The sequence below is a fragment of the Struthio camelus genome, chromosome 1 (genome assembly GCF_040807025.1).
Source record: "Struthio camelus isolate bStrCam1 chromosome 1, bStrCam1.hap1, whole genome shotgun sequence".
Lineage (NCBI taxonomy): Eukaryota > Metazoa > Chordata > Aves > Struthioniformes > Struthionidae > Struthio > Struthio camelus.
In genome coordinates this window covers 67,563,435-67,588,111 of record NC_090942.1, presented here as the reverse complement: position 1 = coordinate 67,588,111, position 24,677 = coordinate 67,563,435, and the positions used below count along the sequence as shown (strand labels likewise).

The 24,677-nt window shown below is 38.3% G+C and overlaps 1 protein-coding gene across 5 annotated transcripts in view; it reads left to right on the top strand.

Annotated features, from left to right (window-relative positions):
• BICD1 (BICD cargo adaptor 1) overlaps positions 1 to 24,178 on the top strand; it is a 193,338-nt gene extending 169,160 nt beyond the window's left edge. For 2 of the 5 annotated variants that reach the window (XM_068946333.1, XM_068946312.1), the window contains 2 exons: positions 11,572 to 11,647; positions 18,361 to 24,178. In XM_068946333.1, coding sequence (XP_068802434.1) covers positions 11,572 to 11,619 — 48 coding nt within the window. In that variant the 3' untranslated portion in view covers positions 11,620 to 11,647; positions 18,361 to 24,178. Of the gene's footprint in view, positions 1 to 11,561; positions 11,648 to 18,360 lie in introns of all 5 variants that reach the window. The other 3 variants (XM_068946341.1, XM_068946319.1, XM_068946325.1) reach the window with 2 other exon arrangements.
• Positions 24,179 to 24,677: the final 499 nt, after the last annotated feature.

The following is a 24,677-nucleotide window of genomic DNA, read 5'->3' as shown; positions in this document are numbered from 1 at the left end:
TCACCTGTGAAGTCTAACTTAGCAAGCTGGGAATGCACTGATCTTTTTGGTGTAGCTCAATCACAGTTTAATGCTACATGGAGCAAGAGGGTCTGCTGAGTAGGTACTCCTCAGAGTTAAAGGGAACTAACTTAAGGGCCTTTGGGGTGAGCTATGAGGTGCTTAATAACCTCCTAGGCACAAGCGATGAGGAATATGAGCTGCTGCTGTTTTTGTTTTGTTGTTCTGAATTTTGTGCTTTTTGCACAGAAGTGCAGTGTTTAGGGTAGGATTTTTCAGAGATATTGTATAGAATATCTTTCTCCTTGTAATTGAAAGTTCATGTGTATTTTTCCTTAAAATTATGTTAAAAGAAACATGTTCTATGTGGGTTTGCCACGTGAGACAAGGTTCTTGGCTTCTGCTCCTGCTTCTTCACATTGAGGCAGTGGGAAGATATGGGAAAGCATCTTCAGAGGAAATATTATGGATAGGAAGTCTTGGTAGGAGGTGAAGCTGACTATGCCCTTGCCCATGAAGGGGTTGGGAAAATGACTGAGGGAAGCTTGGACTGATGCTACTGTCCACACTGGGCCTCTTCTCAGGGACGAACCTGTGCACTTTGCAACATTGGAAATGTAGGGGAAAGCATTTTTGATAGTGAGTGTGTGTCATCTTTTGTTATGTGATGAATAGGTTTTATGCTGAAGGTCTGTCGGTGTGCACGTTTTTGGTTTGTTTAGAAGTATTTTGCCAAAACCAGTCCCAGCTTTGCCTTTCAACTTTAATACCAGTGTCACAAAGCTCCTTGCAGATTTCTAAATCCTGCTACTATAAGCATTACTTCAGTACCTAAACCTTACTTTTTTATGCACAACTTCTCTTGCTTTTGAAACAGCAGGACTATTAGAAATCTGAACACTGAAGGAAGCACAGCTTCTTTTAAAAATAATCATAGGATAAGACCTTTGAGGAAAATTATCAGCTCAGATCTAAATTTTGCAGAGAGAGCGCTTTGTCACCTGGATCATCCAGCCTCTATTACTATAACACTTCAGTCGTCTATTGGAATGAATTTAATAACAGATGTAAAGAGTTTTTAATATTTCTTACTTCTTTGTTAAGAAATATTGCAGACTGATGAAAAAGAAAATCATATGACTAGGAATTGATAACTCTTTCCATGATGATTTCACGTTAATAAATAATTTTATTCTGTGATTCAGGATTCCAGTTCATTTACAATTGGATTTATCTGTACATTAAACTAAACAGTTTATTTGTGAAAAGCAGGGCAGGTGATTAACTCAGTCACTACTACTAAATAATATATTTATGGAGCTGTATAATTTTTAACGAGCATTACGCACAGGCCAGACTGTTAATATGCACTAATTGTTCAGGTAGATAAGTTTGGCTTGCTTCATCCAAGCAACTCAAACCAGTTGGAGCATGAGAGATCTTCAAGATTGTTATTAAAAAAAATTTTTTAAGCTTTATTTTGATAATTCTATGTATTCATAATATATAGGGAGAACATATTCACTGCCTGAATGCAAATTGCCACTTGCCTAATTAGAGAACTGTGGATTATTTTTTTTTTGAGTCCTCAGCTATGAATATATTGTATTTTTATTTACAGACAATGTTCTTGTGTTGATGGTGAACCTGTATATGGAAGTTGTCTCTGAGTTTATATAACCTGGCAGTTGCAAGATGTGTGCAGTATTGGCGCAGTGTGTCTCGTACTGCTCATGAAAATTGGGTTTTATTGTCTTTTTAGCAGGATTTTTAGAATCAGGTGTTTTAACTGAATTTGATGCTCTTCTCAAAAAGGGTAATTTTGTCATTATTAATTTATTGTCTGTGTTCACTTTTTGTTTTGCATAGTTCTGTTTTCCGTGGTTTTTGTAGAATGCCATATCTGTGTATATAAGTGTTCATTGATTAATGAGTGATACTAGTGCATATATACAGATATGTGTATATATCTTCCTGCCCGAGGGGCCATTTCCTGCATCTGATATGCTCATTTAACTAAGTTTAATGAGCATTACTTATTTACACCATTTCAAGCCTGGTACATTGTCCTTGTGGAGGCCGTTTTGAATCTGAAGAACAGTATCCTTGCCAAGGACATTAGTTGGCTGTAACTGATCCAGAAGTCAGCTGGCTAAATGTACTTTTACCTCTTGGTGCCACTGTGAATAGGACCTTTTGGCTCTATGCTTTTCCTTTCTTATGTTTAGTTTTCCAGTTATCACAGATGAGACCAAAAACATACATTTCATGCTGATCAATATAATTTGGCTCCTACAATATAATTTAGCTATTATAACATGAATTCACTGCAGCGCTAGAGGTTGCATTTAATTTCTCTTGGTATTTTTCACGGTGTAAAGAAAGCAGTTCCAAAATAAACTTGTTTCCAATAGAAGCCCCAAACCATTTATTAAAACGTTTTAAAAAAAATGCAGTGAAATTCATGCCTTGCTGTTGGATATATTCATCAAAAGGTTATTGACGTTTTTCTCTGCATATCCAAGTTATTACCTCATTGTTGGATGGAATGGCAAAAAGTAGTATCATCTTTTGAAATTCTCCAGTAAAATCTATTAGACTTCTGGTTGTTTCTAACTAATTAGATATGCAGGTGACACATCACGTCTTTAAGTTGTGTTACCGGGTATTTGTTGCCGTTTAGTAAAACTTTGGGCTTTGGAATCCACTCTTTTCAATTAACTGAAACAACTACTTAAATCTCTTGAAAATGTTGATACCAAATGTTCTCTGTCTTTATCTTCTTTTATGACAAGGTTTAATGTGGTTTCATGACTTACTGATTTTACCATCAAATATACAGGAATATTCAATACTGTGCTTCTCATCTCATAAAATAGGCAAAGCAGAAGTGAGATTCTCTATAAATTAGGCATGCTGATATTTTAGCTCTGTAATAGAGCAGTTCCTTGGGATGTTGTGATCTATGGAGTAAGCTCACCAGCAGTTCTTTAATCAAGACTAGTATCCCTAATTGTAAGTATCTCTCCATCTGCACTTTGTGGGGCTGTGAAATGTTATAGTTGTACCTTATGGTGGTTGTTCCAAAGCCTACTAAAGTACCGTTCCCTCTGACTTCTTCAGGTGTTGGATCAGGCCCTTCTTTACCCAAGAAATAGTGCAAGTATTTTTGGTTTGGCCATGTTTGTGGCCCAAAATATGTCTAAAGTGAATCCTAGACTTTTATGTTTCCTTGAAAGTTGGATAACCAACAAGACAGAAGTATGATGATTTCTGTGTTTATAAGACCTTTCTTTTTCTCTTTTGAAATGTTTAAAATGTGTGTCTCTTAATGAATAAGTACTTTATGAATCATCAGACCTTTCTAAGCGTGCTTTTTGTGAAATGTAAAATAAAAGAAAGGAACTGAATATATATATATATATTCTGCTTCTACCCATTCCCATTTCTGCTATTTTACTAACCCATTGTTTAGCTTCTAAGTAGATTTAATGAGGAATTATTTAAAACATTCGCAGAAACCATTTGAGAAAATAACATAAACACATCATGATATAAAAAGTGTGAAAAAACCTACAGATCTGGCAAGAACTCTCTTAATGTTCTTAGTCTGTAATAGAAGAAAAAATGCATTTCACGAATTTTGTTAATGACAAGGAAACAATCTTTTCTCATCCTGAATATGAGCTACAGCGAAGGACAAGGCTGGCATATAGCATTGTTGCAATACTTTGAGCTATCAGTCACGTTATCACTGAAGCACAGAAACTGATGGGGGAGACAGCCCCTTAGGCTGAGGATAATTCAGAAATAAAAAGAATGTACAAATCAAGTCAATTGAAATGAGAAAAAAAAACACTCTTGTGCTGCACTGTAGGGCAGTAGGTTAAAAAGGGAGAAAAGTCTAGGTGGGAGGACAAACAAAAGTGACTTAGAGTGACAGATTTGAAAGGAGAAAACACTAGGGATGATGCACTAGGGATTTTTGTAGAAGTATTTCACTCATAGTTTTTCTATGGGCAAGACTTTATGAACATAGTGCAAAGAAGGTGATACAGTTAGAAGTGAGGCTTTTCATACCAAAAGGAAAAGAAGAAGTTTGTTAGAGGAAAAAAAACCCAACAGCTAGTCCCTTTCATGCTTTGCTTTTCTTTCTGGGCTACGTTCATTCCTAGGGCTGCTGGGTTTCCAGCTGCACCCAGTTCTGCTAGCTCATAAGCTAGCCCATGTTGTTTGAAGTCAAGCCTTTGGCCAGACTGCCGTTCCTTAGTTATGGGCTATTCACTCTCTGTTCCCTTGAGTGTCTTTCTACTTACTTCACCTTCCCGACCTCCTCCTGTAGTGCGGAGGTTTGCAACCTGGAAAGGCAGTGCCTTGATCTGGGGCGCTCCTGCAGCCTTTTCCCTCCCTTTCCCGACTGCTTTGGTTTCTGTTCCCTGGCTTGACACGTAGTGCCAGTCTGGCCCCGCAGTCTTCAGACTCTCCTTGTGCGTAGTGACTATTCAAAACTCATCTCAGAAAATAATTCAGCTCTGCAGGGAAGACAGTGTAGTTTCCACTGCATGGATGCAAGTTTATTTCTGCTTAAAGGAGGTAGGCTGCATGCCTCAGGACAGGGGTAGCTGTGGATGGCCACCTACTTGCTAGCTACTCCTGCCCTTCTGCAGCGTGTGCCAGAGCAGGAACTGAACTCCTGAGTGCTGTTGAGAGATTGTTTCTTCTTTCATAGTGAGGGAAAAGGAACATGTGCCTGCATTTAGCAGAGGTCATTATTTATCCATATCTGCTAGGTATCTGTCACGCAATGTCCTGTTGGCACTGTGGAACAGAAAGACCTACTCCTAAGATCAGCAGATCTCCTTTGTAGCGCTGAAGACTCACCTGCTAAATGCTAAGAGGGAGGAAAAAACCCTATACTATTACTCTCATGTAGATGAAATAGCTGACTATAACATAGTCAAGAAGCCTGACGTGTGCTGGGAAGGAACCGAATCAGTGACCTATTAATCCATGCCTGCGAGTGTCGCATGTCAGGCAATGCGTGAAGTCATTAGTGGTGTTCCATGAGTTGTTTTGTGGAAATGAGGTAGGATAGATAGCATTTCGCTAAATGCTTTAAGATACAGAAATTAAATACTCTAGCTATTCCAATAAGTTTGACTACCTACTCTTACTCCTGAGAAGCAGTTAACAGATTGTTCTTTATTATATTTATTCTCAGATTGTGTACCCTGTAGATGTTTGAGCAATATTGAAAATTACCACGTGTTGTTTTCCTAACACTGAAAATCAGTAAATGTGCATCATTTTTAAGCCTCTGCTATGATATGTAGTAAAGAACCTGGATGAGAGCAAGTGCAGATGTGCCTGGAAGCAGGCTGAGCTACACTACAGAGCTAGCCAAATAGTTTTATGCTGCCTGAGCATCCTGTAGAAGCAAGGGTGTACAGTTCTGTGAGATTTAAAAAAAAAAAAGAGAGAGAGAGAGAGATCCTTTCACTCCCTTGTTCTTGGGCCCTGTAGCAGTTCTGGCACAGAACGATTCCAGTCTGCAAGAGACCCTTCACAGTCTTTATATTTTTCAAAAGAAGTAGTGGCTTCCCAGAATATAATGATTCATTTCATGGATTATTTATCTATAAGACTACCACAAAAAGACTGAATATTGAGAGGCTGGAATATTGGAAAGCTGGAATACTGAGAAATGTGTCATCTGCAAGGACCTGTTGGGGCAATCGGGCCCCAGTCAGTCTAAAAATGTGAGATTTTATGTGCTTAACTAGCTGATTAGCCTCTTCCTGAAGATAAACAGCTGATAGGAGGAAGAGGCATGTGTCAGAAGCTTGGGAATGTAGAAACAGTTGGACTTTCATGGGCTGTCTATGGAAGAGAAGGAGAGAACTTGCAGAGGTGGCAGGAGATCTTAGATGCATCCTCCTGTTAACCTATTGCTTATTGGTGCAATACGTAGATACTGCTGATTTCTTCAGCTGTATATACAAATGGGAGTTTGGCAGCACACTCGCATCTTTTAACCTTTATTCTTCAATTCGTTTTTTAGAAAACTAAGAAATAAGTCATGGAAGAACTCCTTCCACCCCACCCCTGAAACATCTCCAACCTGAGATAATCTAATGGACCAAATTTCTCTGAACAGCAAGTTTAAGATATGATTTAACTGGATATTTGCAAGACTTGACACAGAAATTTCACAGTAAGTCCTTTACCATCGAGTACCCCAAAACTGTAGATAGCCAAATTTATCAACCAAGTTCCGATCAACTCCTGTTATTCAGCTTAATTGCAGCAGAGCTAAAACCCAGACAGTGGGAAAACCGCAGACTCTGAGTACTGAGGAATGCCTGTGCAGGAGCTAACTGGTACCTGGCTAAGTATTTTTTTAGGCTCCCAAAGTGGTAGCTGCGCCAAATTGGGGCTGGCTCTCACAGAGCTATGCAATGGCACTGTACCATGCTCCCCCCACACTGTGCACTTTGCTGCTAGGACAACCAGAGTCAGTCCTGCTTTAAGAGGAGGAGGACACAACCAGTGTGGTGGCTCCACTATATTCACTCCTTCCAGGGACGTCCTGCAGAGACGCACCGCTGCACCCACTTTGCATTTGAGAGGCTAGCTAGCTGGGGCTCTATACAGTGCAGAAGTTACTGTGTTATTTCCAGACCCAAACTGACCCTGACCAGCAGGAGCAGGGAGAGACTTTTCTTATCTTTGACCTGTACCATTGTTCATGCCTCTTTCTAAGACAAACCACAGCTGTCTTCTCACCAGCTGTTCTCTGCGATAACCGTTACCACTTTAAGTTCTTCTTAGCCTTGAAGAAGGTCAAAGTTTTTCTGGCATCCCATGAAAAAAGGGAGATAAACGATGATGAATTAAACCAGCTAGTCAAATAATACGATAAAGATTTTTTCACAAAGAATGAAAACAATATATGTAGCAAAGATTAATTATTTTTTTTCCTAGACATAAAAAGTTCAGAGACTCTTCTCAGCCTGTCAGACTACAATTTAAAGGCATCTCTAAAAAAAAAAAAAAACTCTCTCATCTCAGCAAAATGGGCAAGTGTTTTAGTGCTGCCTGTCCTGTTCTTCTTGACATATCATGTGTTTGGCAATTTTTCTCATTTCCCAGTGTTTGAGTAGAGCGAATTGATTGTCTTTATAGGACTTGCAGAGTGTGATGCAACATGTTTCTGCACAACCAGAAGACTGCTGATTTGTTCTTTGCCCAATACTTTTGAATTATCCTATTAGCCATTCATTCTTTCCGGTTACACGTTTGTTGTTTTTTGCTTTGGTATCTCACAGAGGAAAACAATTCATTACCATATAAATGGAGACAGCTTCTCTTTTCAAGTGAATTGTCAATAACATCTTCATAGGACATGCTATCAAATTTCCCAAACTTTATGCAGCAAATTCAATTGACACTGGGTAGCATGACACAAAGCGTGATTGCTGTAGGTACTCTAAAACTTTTAGCTAGGAAGGAAGGCCTTTCTGTCAGCCTGGGGTGTTCAATGGGATACTGAGGAAAGTTTGGTTGAAAAGACTTGAAAAAAGCCTCAATCTTGCATTTTGCCATAAGCATTTCTTGAGAGTATCTTTTTTTTTTTTTAAAGTCAAGAACCAATTTTCCAGTATTTATTTCACATCAGTGACACCAAATATGTAACAGTCCCTGTAAAAGTAATGTTTGGTTGGTTTGTTGTTTGACTTTCAGTTTTACTCTTTCAGATAAGAGAGAAAAAGCCCTGTATTGACTAGTTATAGCTAGACAGTTAAAAGTGTGTTATTATCAGTTACTCATCAACAGCATCCCTAGTACTTTGTCTTGGGATCCTTACCACTCTTGGACTTTGACAGCAGTAAGTAGAGAGTAGGCGTTTGAGTGCCAAAACATATTGAAACATAGTACATTATGCTGGGTCCAGAGCAGGTGGGACTAAAAATGCTTGTACGTAGGATTTTCACTGGGAACATTGCTGATGTCAACAGAAGGCATGCCCATCTCTCCAACGCTAACAGCACAGTTAAGCAAGATTGTGTTGACAGGAGTTGCCCAGTTCATAGACTGGAGGGCAGAGCACACCTTGTGACACTAGGGGAATACATTGTTCTGGAGGCTGAGCCAAAGGGAGAAACAGGAAAAGGGATTTTTTGGTTTTGTTTGTGGTGGGTTTTTTTCTGTAAGAGGTTTGCTTTCAGCAGAAAAGTTATAGTAGCACATTCAGTCCTCATACATGCATACAAACAGATGTAGCTTCACTGAGTTTGGTATTTTTAATGCTCTTACATTAGGAGCCAATTAACCAAATTAGGACTAGGCATGAAATACCAAAGGAAAATCAGCACAGCCTAATCTGCAAGAGAGGAAATCTCTGATCCTTTCACATCTCTACCACCAGCAAATGGCTGAAATGGAAAGAACTGAATAATCTGAACTAATGCGTAGTATGAGTGATGCCCCTAAAGTTCCAAAAGATGCTATGGTAAACAGTTTTTATGGGTTACTGCTGCATGACTCGGCACAGCTTCAAGTCCTGCTTGAATTCAGTGAAACCTGGGGTGTGACACTTTTGTGCAGAACAGCTCCTCTTTGCACTTTATGCTTGCAATGGTCACTGAATTTCATGTCTTTTATTATAGGTTCACAGAATCATAAAAGGGTTCTTAAGAGGTCAACTAGTCCATCCCCTGCTCCGCAGTAGTTTATTTCCTCACAGCAACTGGAGATGAGAGAAATCTGTGTTTAATAACTTTTATTAATCATTTTGTTGGTGTTCATCTCTGCAGACATATAAGAAGTTACAGTCTGTATCCGTGCCACAAGTGTCTTCTGTACAAATGACAAACTGTCCTTTCATTCATAGCTTCACTGACGCTTCCTCAGAGTTAAAACATAATATTGGGAACAGGCCTCTTCCAATGTAATCACTTTTTTTTTTCTTTTAGTAGAAGAGAGCATATCTTTCCTTCTTTTTCTTCATGGTCTGTGTCATTGACCACAGATTAGGAAAAGACATCTTTGAAACTTTTGACCTTCAACAGATCGTTTCAGAAAGAGGCAGGTGTTTACTTGATACAGGCAGGTGTTCCTTAGCAGAACCAAATGCAGTTTTCCAGTTTTCATCTTTAAACACAATATAACAAGAAGTCATTTCATGACTGTCATGTCATTTGAGAAGGTAGGAACAAATTCTCCAAACTTTAAAAGGATTAATATAAAAGGAGTAAATTTAGCTTTGGCACGGCTGCCTGGGTATGAGTAGAGCTGAGCCTCTTTGAATTTGCAATGTGTATGTTTAAGCCTTATGCGTTGTGCTTTGCTCTTTCCTATCATAATCCTCAAGAACTTCACTCCTGGAGGATGTAGAAGGGAAATTCAGCCATTTAAAGTCATGTGGATCACTAGATTTCATACTGATGTAACTCACTCTGAGCCAGGTTGTGAGTATTGCTGAGTTGCTGATGCTGAGTAGAACTGCTTCATGTGAAGTCCAGGGAATTTGTTCACATTGAATAGTTATTATTCAGGTTGCATAATGCTTGCAAAATCTGGCTCTCTATTCATGCATTCTGCTAAATGTAGCAGATGAGGAGGTATAAAATGTTTGCAGGATGGCTGAGATAGTAAAATAGGATCATAAATCGGACATTTGCATTGTTTCTGGCAAAGCCTGTCAGAACAATTTCTTCTACGTTTATGAAACCTGCCCACACCTCTTCATCACACAGATTTCTGTCTTCCTTTTCTCACTGACTACCTTCTGCAAGCTGTCAGGGAGAACTTTGCTTTGGATTGCTGCAAACTAGTTTATTTAGAATACAATTAGCTGGCTCTGTCTGTCCCCATCAGGCACCTTTTCTTTTAATTGAACTTTTTGCTGAAGTAATAGACCTCTCTATTTGTGGCTCAGATACATTGCCAGCTCTTGCATTCCTCTGCTAAAAGACATAGTAAGGACAAGAGTGACTGTCCTGGGATATGAAAGAATGGCAGTGTCCTTCCTCATTCCATTTCTGCCTCCTGACATAACGATGTCAGCTCACATCATGCATATACTTTTATGATGTAGATACCTGTGCACTTGGAAATAGGTTCAAAATCATCGCCTACTGGCTGAGGCAGGAAGCAGTGAGGGATTTGGGTGGACTTGCTTCCACCCACAGGAGGTCAGCACAGATCTTCCTAGGAAGCAGCATTCTGGGCCTATCTGGATAATACTGGATATGACATTCAGTGTTGCTAGGAAGGTGTGTTGCTCTCTGTTGTACCTGAGGTCATCTCAAAAATGTTTACAGCACGTTATTACTGGTTCCTTCACTTGAGTTATGCAAGGAGTAGAAGTGAATTTTGGAAGGCAAACATATTCAAAAGAGAAAATATAATTACTGGTGTTGAGCTTCAAGTAGCAGCTAATTTAAAAAAAAAAAAAAATCAAATTCTTTCCTAGTCCATGAGATCTAGTCAACTCATTTTGAAGATTCATGGGAAAGTAAGTTCTCTCCTCTGAAGAGTTAGGTTGAGAATCAAGTTGTAGCAGTTAGAGAGATCGCTAGCTCTGCAAACACTGCTGGAGTCAAAAAGTAATCTCCACCTGATTTCCAGATAGTCAGAAGTTCACCCATAGACTTTAATGTCCGAAAGGACCCTGACAACAGTGCTGTCTGACAGGCTGAATCACGCAGGTCGTGGAAAGTATGGATAATTTCTATCATGAAGGGCCAGACTGATAGTGGGGAGAGATAGGCAAACACTGAGGTCTGGAAATCTGGCTAGAAACTAGTGAGCTAGGAGGCAGGGTTGTGTCTTGTCCGGCTACTTTTCTGAATTTACCAAAACAATACTGAGTTTTAAAATGTTTTTGTATTTGAAATGTCACGGTGAAAACAAAGCAACAAAGGATTACATGGCTTTACTTTTGTTACATTGAAAACTGGAATATAGCTTTGCAAGTGATTTGTGTGGAAACTGCTTTGGCAGAGAATTGATAAAATAATCTAGATAAAACAGTGAAAAGCAGCTGCATCAATTCCCCCCCACCACCTTCTTTCCCTATACAAAATAATCTCACAGGCACTATTTAGAAGTTGTGAACTTCTTGCAAACTTTTCCTCAAAGACCGTGCTGAGATGACATCTGTAACTGTAAAATATAAGATCTCTGGAGAAATTCTGAGTAGCTTTGTTGACACTTTTTATATTAGGTGTAAGCAAAACAGTTGCATTCCTCACCCGCAGAAGAATGATGGGTACGAAGGTTAAATCCAGATTATGAATATGACCTGTTATTGCTATCAGTTTAAACAAAACATTTGCCAATGTTTATGGAAGACTAAAATGTCTTTACTGCTGCTTCTGGAAAGAAAAAAAGCCAACAACTATTGTTATTACTATCAGGAAAAAAAGGTGTTTCTGTCAGATGAGAAACCAAGCAAGCATTCCTCACTAAATCTCTCCATCAGATGCATAGCCTGTGTACTACTGTTACTAACCCCTTGCTCTGTAATCTCTCTGTATATATGTCTAATTTATCAGTTTCTTGTAGATTGTCAGCAGCCTGCTGCCTCCATACCGCCACACGGCTCACAACTAGCCAGGGGGCCCGATTGCCAGACTGTCAGGTAAACTTAACTAACTCTTTTCTCTTTGCACATAGCTGCATGTTTTAGCAAGTCTGCAAGTTCCCTTGCCTTCCTTATAGAAAAGCTCTTCCCATCTGTACAAGTCTTCACTAGCAGCCAACTTTTAACAAATTGAGGGGCAGTGACAATTTCTGCAGCGACAGTATAGACATGAATATCACAAAATTCAAGCACTTATATCCATGTAAAACATGTGGACAAAAACGCAAAGTTGAATATTGCGGTCCTCATTTGGTCTTTTTATGCGGGCACTTTCTCAGTGATGTCAAAACAGTAGCGATTGCATTTTCTTGCTAGATAAATATACTTAAGTGGGGGGCTTTTGATTTTAGGGCTAGGTGCAGGCTTCTCTTTTTGTAAGATAGTATTTTAAAGGCACTCGTGAGATTTTAGCAGGCACTTCGTAGAGAGCTCTCCTGGTGCTGACAACTCTGTCCCACTGCAGTGGGTTGCTAGTCTTGTTGTTAAAAGTAAACTGCTGGTGTCCTTGCTCATGGGTAGTGCAAAGGCCAAATCACGCTTCTGAGAAGGTTAAGTAAATCAAGGCACACAAAAAACAAGCTAAACCAAAGGACTTCACAATACTTTTTTTTAATCAGTTCACTTTATGTTCTGTGCATATAGTCATCTATGACCCTACTCTCTCATTTGAAATAGCTTATATTATTTTTAGCTTGATATATAGTGACCAAGTTGATCTAAAGCCCTAAATATAATGAAGATGTTCCCCTCCCTCCAGCAACAAACTTATGGCATATGGAAGTCTGCAGTAAGCACGCTGGGGAATGGTTGTAGTATGGCTTTCAGGCTGCAAGTCAAGCGCCGCTGAGTGCAAATTCTGCTAGGTCACAGGCAGTCTCTCAGGGACCTTGAGAAAGCCCCTTAACTTGTGCCTCTCTTTTATTGCCTGTAAAGTGGAAGTGATATTAACTTCTTTACTACATATAGGTATTACGAATATTAAATAATATTTGTAGTAAGAAGTTGTTGAAAGTTCCGTATAAGCAATAAGTACCACTCCTCAGTTTGGAGTATCATAGCACAATGGAAGAAGTTACTAGTTCCATGTAAAACCCCTATAACGCATTTTCTGCTATATTTTAGATATGACAACAATTTTATATCATCATTAGACAGTTGCTTTGAACAGATGGAGATTTAATATCTGCAAATCTTATTTTAACCCCATTTCATTTAGCATCACAAAAACAAAGCCTATTAAATGCTTTTTCCAGAGCAGCTCTCCTTGTAGAGAAAATGCTATTTTACCTTCCCACTCTGAATACTAACAACCAGTTGCTCCTGTAATTTTGGAGATTCTTGTCAGAATGGAAGACCTAGCTAACTTATCACTGCTATATGTTTGTTTGTATGCATTACTTTGTTCTGCAAACAAACCCGCAGAAAGGGATGTGTTCCAAAGGGAAGTCTCAGGATTTTCTGATTTGTCCCTGAATTCTTCCTCTGTTAGAAAGATATCATTAGCTGCAACCAGAACTGGAACTCATGTTCAAGAAGCATTTCTTGCAATGTTTCCAAACCAGAAGAATGGCATATAGGAAATAATAATGATAATTAAAAGTGTGGTTCAATACTTTAAAAATTCAGATCAGTCATCCTACACACAGTACGTACCCATATACTTAGCTTAACTATTGACCTTTAAATGACTATCAGTTTTATCACTAAATTGATACTCTTCTGATTAAGTGAAAACCTGCACTGTTTTTGATGTATTACCTATGATGCTTTGTTTGTCTCAGCCACATAGCTGCATAGCCTTGTAGAGCAGTGAAGCATAACAACAGATTTAATAGAAGTCAGCCTGATGGCATGAGTTTGTGAGTGCTTTAAATAAAGTAATTGAAATCTGGAGTGAAAACTAAAGGCATTTAAAGAACCACTTAGACTTACGAGGTTCAGGTTTATCAAACTGGGGAGAGGAGGAAGACAGGAGATTGTAATGCCCTTCTGGGTCTTCTGATCATCCCTACTGGTGTAACACGCACACTCTCAATTGTGGAGTGATGCCAAATGAGACAGATTAAAGTCATGCCCAGCCCTAAAATCACCCTTTTTAAGAGAGAGGTATGCTTGTTTTTTAAATCTCTAATATCACTCTTGCAGTAGTGTGACCTCTGAACAGCATCTCACCCAGGATCAAACAATAACATGTTAAGACTAGTAATTCGTACAAATATTTTCTGCCTTGCGGTATGTCTAATCATATTTGAACTAGCTTTTTATGCCTGACCATAACACAGATCAATTGACTCTGTACTTTAATATTGCACATACAGAGTTTTTCCTAATCCACTACCTATACTGAATTTTAAATGCAATTTGTATATCTCTGTGGATTACCTAGTAATTGTGAAAATGGGTGATTCCAGCGTGTAAGTTTTGGAGAACCACACTGGCTAAGCTAAGAGCAGATTCAAGCCAAATCCCGATGCTGATGCTAAGAAACATCTAGTCAACTTATATTAGTCTTGTTGCTTGTGTCTGCGTATTTAAAGTAGAACCTGATCTGGAGAATCTGTGAGACCTTTTCTTAAGAGGTTTTCTAAGTAAACTGATGTGACATTGCATGAAAATCTCACTGTGCCTTCCATGCATCACCTCAATTTCTAGTTCAAAGATCATGTGGCAGCCAAACGTAGGCCTGTCCAGAAAATTACTGGGGAGTGTTGTCATATTCCACCCCCCCTGCCATCACCTGTAGTTTCCTATCTGTCTGATTTATTATATTGGACAAGACTAAAATATTAACCGTAATCCAATAATAAAAAGTGCGTGCCTTTCTTTGGGCTATATTCAGGCTTCTTTTGAATCCAGTGAAAATCTCATAGTCATTATCAGAAGTCAAGATAGTGGCACGTTAGCTGTAAAAAATCTATACTAATACTGCAGATGAAATGAATGTTCATCATTGTATAAGAAACAATGATTTTATTTCATATAAAAAGGAAATAAAGTAAAAATAAGGTAAAATATTACTGCATGCAAAATAGCTCCATTCTGAAAATATCACTGATTTTTTTTTTTTAATATTTCCCTGTGCTGAGTTGTTATAGTTACAATCTACGCTAGACAATATTGCATGTCAATGACATCTTTAAGAAAGAAAAGAGCACTTACTAACACTGAAGGGCTTTGCATGATCCTGTCCAGTTGATTTTAAAAATACGTGATTAGCATTTTGAGTGCTGAGGTGGGGTGTGGGGGGCAGGGAACTGCTTAAAAATAGACAATAACACTAGCACAAAAATGACACAAACCTCATTCATCAACTGAATGAATAGATCCCCAAATGATATCAGGCGGTAAACAAAGGTTTACAAAAATGTTTATTAAAACCAAGTGCTTTAAGAGCAGCACATATCCTGTGTGTGGAATGTAACAATATTCTCACTTATTCCCAGTTAATAGTCAACAGTTTCAGGTTCCTCCTTGTCTTTCTATTGTTTCGTGTTCTTGCTCCACCTGCCATCCCCTACGACCTGCCTTCGGTATGCCTGATAGCTGAACTCCAGGACCTGCTACCACGATCACCTGGACTGCCATAAAAAGCACACACACTGCATGCCGTGTGTCACTTGCTGATTCTGCCTGATGGATGATGTATTTTCTGTTCTTATACTGCTATAGCAGTCTGTATTACTGAACTGGATATACTGTTTTTCTGGAGAGAGGGTGGTGTAACAATGGAGTGTTAGAATTAATACTCCATGGAGTCAAACCTCCTAGGACTGCAAGTGATGGGTGTATATATATGTTGCTGAAAAGGTGCCTGTACTGATAACCTTGTGATTTTTTTTTTCTCTTCTCAATGCCCCTAATGTTTATTATTGGTTGAAAAGGGAATGGTGAGACCAAATTTTATATTTATTCTGTCATGTAGAAGTGTGCTTGTATTTCAAAGTGAGAAGCAATGCAGAATTACTGTGAAGAGAAAATGAATGTGATGATAAGCAGAGTGTTTCCTAATCTGAGCATATTCTGGGATATTCTGTATTACAGTATCTTCAGTCAGCACTGATTTATACAGAAGGTGATGCCAGAACACTAATATGGGTGGGCATATATGTATACAGGTGAAACTTATGTTTCAAAGAGGTCTTGTTTCAGGCTGTTCCTGCACATAGTTGATCCTAAAGATGGCTGTTTCCTCACTAGTCTTCTCACCCAAAGCATGAACATCTTGTGGTGTTCATTTTTAAAGTTAGGATGGAAGCCCCAAAAAACAAATATATTTTGGCTAATGAGCAAGGAAAATGTATGTTGAGTTTTCCATTCTTTTTTGATAATCACAGATGTCCTTGAAAGGAGAGGTGGGGGAGCAAGGGAGGGGAAAGTCAGTCTTTGTAGGGTAACAAGGGTGGTATAGAGCACCACCTTGTTTGTCCTCCCCAAATGCCATGTTAAAGTTGCAATTCGCTTTTGTTTCTCTTAAAGATTTAAGTCTAGTTCTTCCCCCAAGCGTATCTTGAAAACATAAGAGGTGCCAAAGCCTGGAGCTGGCTCTTGATGGATGGATATGTTCTAGAGTAAATGAAGATCTTTGGGTCCCTCTCCAGTGTCTCCTGACATACTCATTTGAGTGTGGTAGGCAAAGATCTCATTCAGATTCCACTTTAGGTGCTATATTTGCATCTGTATATTGTATAATACAGCAGACCAAAAGGAAGGTTACAACCATGGAAAGAAATAACTAGGGAAGACAGGTTTGGTGTCCGCTCAGGGTTTTTGTTTAAACCAGCCCAATTGCTAAGCTTCAAGAAAACATTTTGGGTTAAATATTTATAAATATTTATATCTAGGTGCTTAGACTTAGTCTCACACCTATATCTAGCTGTTCTAAAGGTGGATAGAAACTGAGGATTTATAGTCTTAAAAAGCACTAAATACTTTAGGACCAACCTACTGAGATAGCTGAGCATGAAGCAAAACTTGTGAGGTGCAGAGCATCTATAACCTACACCGACCAGGCATTTTGCAATCAGGCAACTCCTCTTTAAGAGCGTAACTGTGAAACAGAGTCTAACTTAAGGCATGCAAGTTCATGATCTTCAACTAAATCAGAGGTGCAAGGACTCTTAACTCCTGCTGAGTTGTAATATCAATGTATTTGTGGTCATGATCTTTTAAGCTCCTCTGATTTGAAAACATGATATCCCCGTATAATTTCTTAACAGTGATGGTGCACGCTTGTTTCTGTCTTAAGTAAATGCAGTGTCTTTTTCTTTGTTTCCCTAATTTTAAATGCTACATGTGTAACTACAGACATTTTCAGTACCTCTGGCATTTCCAATTGCAGATTCTCAAATTCCTCTGGCATTTCAAATTGATTCATTTCCAGCAATAGACTAATTGCTTTCCTTTCAACATTCCCGTACTCTGTACTGGAGAGATAATATGTAACAGCATGATTTCTAAAGGAAGGAAAATGGAAAAAGCAAATTTTCTTGAGGACAGGAACAGAAATGATTGTGCTTCATCATATACATGCAGCTGAGCTTGGAATAACTCCAAGACTGTAAAATATATGAAACATTTAAAAAAAAAAAAAAAACCCTCTTCCCAGACACATTTAAGTACTGTAGTCGCTTATAAATTATATTTACTTGTATTCTGTTTTGGCATTTTGTTTTGCCGCGTGCTTTCCTTGAAAGATTAGTGGCTGTCAGTCAGCTCGACATCAGCTATGTGAGCTGAAATTCACCCTTGTAAAAGTGTACAGCCCAAGGCTGAGGAATCGTAGGGGACTTACTTAAGCTGTGCCTGCATTGCATATTGCAGTGTAGTGTAGATAACTGAGCTAGCTTTAAATGAGCCAACCGGAGTAAGTTAAGTCTTCTAGGAGGAGCATCCTGGAGCTCTGCACCGAAAAGTAAGGTATGCTTACGGCAGCTGGCCCTTATCTTTGTGCTACCACGTCTAGGTTGCTGCTTGTATCAGACCTAGCCTGTTAAAAGCTAGTTCTGACGTCTCTCTATTACATGATGGTATGTACTACCTATAAATGCATATATGCACATTTAGAGGTTTAAGAGGCAAATGCTATCTTCAGAGCAATTGTTTATGGAAAAACAAACTATTACAGAACTGAAGAGGATTCAAGGAGCACATTGGAAAAACAACAGAAACCTTTGGAAGTGGTGAATTACAAGATGTATAATGGTTATGTTGCCTACTGAGGAAGATGGCACTGTATTTATATGAACATACTAGTTAATAGGTTGCATTCAGTAAGAGACCATGTTTTCAGAAAGTACTGAAACCTGATTTCCAGATTGGCGCTTCTCTTCATTTAGAACAGTTAATTAGTTGCGTATATAAAATCCTTAATGCTCCCGTTAAAGATGGCACCTGTACTTTGCCCTTGAAATTCACTTCCTCATTTTACACATACATTCATTTCTCCATTCTTTGTTAGGGCATGCAAACAGCAGTTGTATACATGAATTGGCAAGCAGGATATCTGCAGCATTTCATGTATATGTCCAGGTGTCACTGAACATGTGTGCACTAAGGTTTTTTGTTATGTATACTATGTATCTGAGGATACAGATTTAGAAATGAGGTTTCATCACCTTTTGACGTTTGTTTCCATCCCTGTACTGTTTACATGCATATGAAATGTGTACCATGTTTTTAAGCCTTTTTTCTCTTTTCTTTTTAATTTTCAGTCCTAATGCTCTTCCAGAAGAGCAGCCACATTCCAGCTCTCAGTGTGCCCCTCTCAACTGTCTCTCTAAGCCTCCTCCTTACCCCTAATCTTCATATGCAACGTAAGAGAAAATGCAAACAGAGTGGAGTTGATGCAACAAGGGTTCGGGTTGTTCCCAGCGAGTCGGCAGACAATCCTGCCTTGTTGCTGCGTTGACAAGCCTGGATTCAAATCCACTGTGTTCTGGCAACGGGAGGGAAGGTTGAGAAGAAGAACACAAAGCACAGAGCCCAACCTATCAAGAAGACTTTTTATGGTTCCTCTGATTGTATCCAAACTTTGCTATCACAGTTACAGTGTAGTGAAATTTAACATCTTGACAAAGTGTTCCTCCCAGCTGCTTGGCTTTACCTCTGAAATACTGAGAGACTTAAGCCAATATTTAAGAAAGTATGTTACAAAAATCCTACCCTCCCGTCCTATAAGTTCAGCCATAGGAACCAGTTCAAATTTCCTTTTGTCGTTAAGAGTGTGGTATTTATTTCTTCCTCTATTTGCACCATAATTTTGTGTTTATAAAATACAGTCTTTTTTTTGAGAGAGTTGTATTTAATTCATTTTATTTTTTAAAAAACAAGCAGAAATAGCTTAAATGAAGAATGACTGAGTTAATATTAAAAAGGAGGCTTGTTGCATTGGCCAGCATATGGCCAATTTGTATTGCACAAAAATGTTGGAAATGGGTTGAATTGGAAAGATAACGATGACTGTATATTTTGCTGCTGCACTGATATTGTTTATGCACTTATTTTCTAATTCCTATTATGCTAGCTTCCGGTTTTGTTGTAGCTCTTCACTGAAAGAATTATTAAGCCTAAGAAGGAGACAAAAGGATGGTGTATTGATTTGTTTTCAATTGTTGCTTACATCGTAATTATATTTTTGCATTTCAGACAAGTAGATGAATTGGTGCTGTTTTTTGGGGTTACTTTCTATTTGGTATCTGAGAAAGAATATATAAAACAAGTAAAATGTTGTGTGCTAATTAAAAACATTCTTTCCTCCTGCTCCCATATTCAGGATACTAGCTCGAGGCCTTACCGTGAAAGGCTAGTGTGAATGGCGAAGTTGTATGCATTTTGTGTGAAGTACTCTGTGGTGGAATAACTCCTGCAGGTGAGGTTAACGGTGTGGATCAAAGGTGGTAGGATTTTACTGTAGTGCATTTTTTCCTTGCCAAAAATCGACAGATACAGAACCTTAGCTCATGTCAGTTTATGACAAATACTCAGGTGATCTACGCTACACAGATTCTATTGCAACAGTGCACAGTGTTCCTAGTTAAAGATTCTTTCCTGCAAAAGCTCAATAAATCTGTTTTTTTTTCTTTTTTTTAATAGTGGATTTCAGAACAAAATCAAGGATTGCAGAATTTATTTTGCACAGTACCTGACAGCAAGGCAAGTGGCTAACGAAGATGTAGTGTTTCAGCATCTATGGGCTTCCTCTCTGGTCATCAGATAGAAAAGAAGTCCTCAGTACTGCCCATTTGTTGGTAATTAGCAGACTCCTTGCTCTTTGTCAGGTGGCCTTAATTTATTTACAGATGAAAAGCTTAGGTTTTTCCACATCACTCTGTTCCCTTCTCTGCAGCGTCAGTATGATCTACAGGCTCAAAAGACAGGACAGCCTAAAGTGCAGCTCAGTTGAAAAAAATTGCTGCAGAGATGGTTGGAATAATTCCTTCATGTTTTTGCCTGTATCTGAGAAAACAAACTCAGTCGGCTGTTACTAACAGCGCTAACCAAATGTTATGATACACAGAGCATCAGCAGAGGAAAGAATCAGTGACCAATCAGTGTGCCTAACTATCATTATCACCATAGTACCAGTAATGAAGGTGCTGTAAATAGAAATACTCTATGTAATCAACAGTGTATGTCGTGTAACCTTGGCAAAGCAGCTGAGCTATTGTAACGAAACATTCAGAGTCAGAGGTGGAGAAAATAGGAGCAAACTGACATCAAATTCTGATCGGATCAAACAGACAACAGTTTGCAGTGTTTCTGCTTCGGTTTCTGTGCAGTTCACACGATTCTTGTATACATTTACATAACTATTTAGTATCATACTTAATCTACATGTTGTCTTGTCATAGGAAAGTCAAGTAAAACTTGTTTAGCTCTATCATATTTTTTGGCACTGAGATTAGCTGCTATTTTGATTTTTACTAAAGAAACGTTTTGCCTGAGGCGAATGTTGCCTTTAAAAAGCGTCTCAGAATTCCTGACCTTGTCAGACTGCTGTATTAGTACTCTGCAGTGGTGATGTCTATGTATGTCCAACAAAGACAGCTACTGTATATTGTTCAGTGGAAAAAGAATTTGCATTGCACATTGAATACAGTTACTGCAAGCAGTACTTGGAATATTTTTACCTAGTTTCATATCCAAACCAAAACATTTTTCCCTGAATTTAAAAGCTAAATTGACCAGAAATTCAGTGAAATACGTTTCCTTTCTATGTATGAATTTATTGGGGAAAAAAAATCCTTGTATTGGAACATTTGTTTAGTAATGCATTTGTTTGCAATTGTGATTTGCAAAGCAAATTTGGGAAGTTGAAACATTGTGCTGGTATGTCCATGTGGATCAAGAGTTACAGAACAGCATCCAGTGGTTTAGAAATTGTGGCCATGTTTTGTAGAAATAAGTGGGTTTATTAAATTTTTTATTCTCTTAAGCTTTAAACTCTTCATTTCTAATTTTTCAATTTATATTTTTTAATATAATAAAACGTAAGTGTTGGAAAATTAACAGAACTAGAAACAAAGCAGCTTAAATGTATAAATGACTGTAGTTATTGCATTGTAAGTTATAAAACTGTGTAGGTCCCCAGGACAGCTTTTGTCAGTTAATCAGTACAAATAAAATATATATCTTGAACCTGAGATGATAAACTCTTCTTTATTATCTTACGATTGATGACATACAACTTTGTGAGATATTTGGTAGGAGGTATTTACTGCAGACAAAAACAAAAGCCAGTTTTTTAAGAGTTGCGAAATACTAAATTTCCCTCATTTAAAATTAATTTCCAATGTGTTGATATCTATTTTGATTTTTAAAGATTAAAAAAATAAGAAAAAAGATGCATATATTTTCTAAAGGTCGTGTTTGCTTAAAAATGCTGAGGTATGTCCTACACAGGAAGAAGTGACTTTCAAATCCTGCTCTGTCTTTCATGTCTGAAATGCAGCTTTTGTTCTCTAGGAGAGCCTTGAAATTTCTTTGGGTTTGGAATAGTCCGTTCAGATCTGGGGCGGTCTGTTTTGGGCTTTATTTTCTCACACAGGAGAAAAAAGTTTTCCTTGTTCAGTGAAACGATCCACTTCTGGAAATCCAGTTTATAGGAAATATGTGAAATAATGAAACCAATGTATAGATTAAAATGTAAGTAGAGAAGAAGATGAATGAATAAGAAATTGTAAAATGTCGTAGTATGAAAAATGTATTGGATCAGTCAGAAGGTAAATGGAAGGTAAATTCTATCGGTCAGAAGGTAAATCTTTTTTTACAAAAAGAAGAAATATTGTCATTTCTCATGCTAACCGTGCAGAAGTTTCTGCCTTCTAGATGGAGGCAATAGTTAAATTCTTTCTGCTTGATCTGACTGACAGGTTGGCATCTGTGCGCTTGCTCCATCCACGTTTTTCCCAGTAAATTAATGTAATCATAGCTATACAGTAGGGTTCATAGAACGAAGCTGTAGTTAAGGTAATGCTGCAAGTTTTAATGATGACTTTCAGTTTATTTCCAATTAAAAAGGATTCTGAAGTTGTTTTAGCCATTTGCCATATTTAGGTGTAAACAAAAAGGAGATTACGTTATGAAATACAGTCTAGACCTCATCTATGAAGGCTGCCCATGAAAATTATGTTGCGAATGCTTAAGTACAGCTGTTAGGAAAGCGGGACCCACTGGGGACGACCCACCCAAGCCTGGGCCCATCACTCGGCGTGCAGCGTGGAAGTCGGTAGGAGTTGTGCTGCCCGTTCCAGTATAGCTGGATCGAGATCATCACAAGGTATAGATTATGTCAACCCCTTGGAGGTCTGTTTCCCTCCTCTGGTGGAAGATGCACATCCACTGAGGTTACAGTGAACTTATTTCTTTCTGTATTTCAGAAGTCTTTGTTTGAAAATGGCAGGGACTGACGTTTTACCTTTGAAGTATGACCATTGCTATAGTTACCTCTTTAAAAACTACAGTCATCACTTTTCTTCAGTTTTCTGTCACTGTGTGTGCAGTGCATCTGAAAGGGATATACAGTGTTCAGACTTTTTTTAACCATTGGGTGGCTGTTTTTTTTAATATAATTAAGCATCCTGTGGGAAATAAACAAAAAAGCAAATGCCTTTCGCCTTAAGGCACGAATGCATCTAAATATGCAATGTAAAATGCGTGCATGAGATTCTTAACATCATGTAGCTTTTCCATATCCACGATTAAGCTAGAAAATTCTTATTTGTTGCGTGATCTGCATATTCCTCATGTTAGAAAGGCAAGAAGACTATCGCACGGAGTCTGTATCTTTCATTCGGAGATGCAGGGCTTAAATCTGCATTGGATTTTAATCTGTTTCCTGTGGAGTTCTTGCAAATCCCCTCCATGAAATCTAACAGCACCCAAGTGACGGACTGACAAGAGGTAAAGGAAAAATCCTATATTCCATGGCTGGAGTTAATGTGCAGGCAGACTCTGGGTGACAGGGCCCTGTGTTTCAAAGAGTGTCTTTCTGTGAAGGCTTGTGTTGGTTTTGCTCATCATTATTAGCTGTAGCGGAAACAGTGGAGAAGAGTACATGTTTTTTCTCAGCATTAGTAAACTGAATTAAATAGATTTTTTATAAAAGCTGTAGCTGTTTTGATTTCAAGAATATTTTGGAAATTAATGAACACAAGAGATTGATACAAGTTTCAAGTAGACTGATTTGCTAACTGAGCTGTTACTTCATCAGCTATGAAGTAGAAATAAGAGTAATCTAGCTTTTTATTTTCCTATTCACAGGTATGGCCATTTGTGTGCCATGCCAGTGGATAAATTAAGTCCATTTTATTAGTTATTGCCCTATTGACTTAAGCCCTGTGGTTTGACTGTTAATGGGTTAATTACCTTGCTCCTTTGTAAACAATTCAAAACAAGGAAAACTGATGTTTTGTGACTTTTGTAATCTATTGAATGTTCCCATTTGCATGACGTTCTGTATCTAATGAACCAAACAGGTTGCTGTGTTCCTTTCAGAAGAGTTTTAAAATTGGTGGTGCTTGTGGAAAAACACAAATTTGTATACTGTATGTTTACTGCTGTAATAACTCAGCTACTCCTATGTTGAATTGACGTTATGTTGTCCTGCCTTCTTGGGGTTAAATGATGGAGTGTTTCTAGGTGGTGAAGAATATGGAAGTATATATGTTCATTTGCTAAAGACTGAATATTGGAAACTCTTCTTGTTGCTACTTTATGCTAAAAGCAAAAAATTTAATTCTTGTTTCCAAAAAAATGCATCATTTGTTTTTTAAAATTGAAGTAATTCCCATGTTAACTCGTCCTTGTAGACAATCCTAGGTTAATGCCTTGTGAGGGATTCATAAAGTCTGTGCTTGTACATGTGTAATATGATCATGCAGTCAAATGGTTGGGAAAAACACTCTAGTGCTAAAGAAAATAATTAAAAGAAGCCAATATACTGATTCTTACATCTTTATGTTCAAATTAAAATTACAGTGTAATGCATAACTGTTCCAGTGAATAAACTGGCCATTTTTGTTCATTTAACTCTGTGCTCTCTGGTCTACTTCTGTCAGTTTGCGGTGCGTTGTCTTGGCCTGTGCTTTTACATGTATTTAACTGTTAAAGATGCATAATTGTAAGTGTAAAGGGTTTCAGAATTAAAGGAAAGGAAATTGAGAAAGGCACTCAAAATTAAAGGAGAAAGAAATCAAAAATAAAGATGCTTCCTCTCTTTTCTGAGATTGAGGTGAATAATAAAATATGGGCTGGTTCCCCACATACTGTTTCCAGCAGATTTGAGTGATCTCTGAAATGCTCCAATATCTAAATAAGATCGCTGTACAAGACTGCTGTGTAAGATGCAAATCTCCAGCCTCAGGGGATGTGGAAGCAAAGGAAGAGCTGAAGTTGGCAGAAAATTGGGTTAGGAGTGCCCTGTACAGTACAGGGTACCATACCTGCTTCTCAAAGCGAGAAACATCTTTTTCCCCTGCCAAAGTGCCCGTGCATGCGCTGACAGCAAGGGCATCCCAGTCCTCCCTCG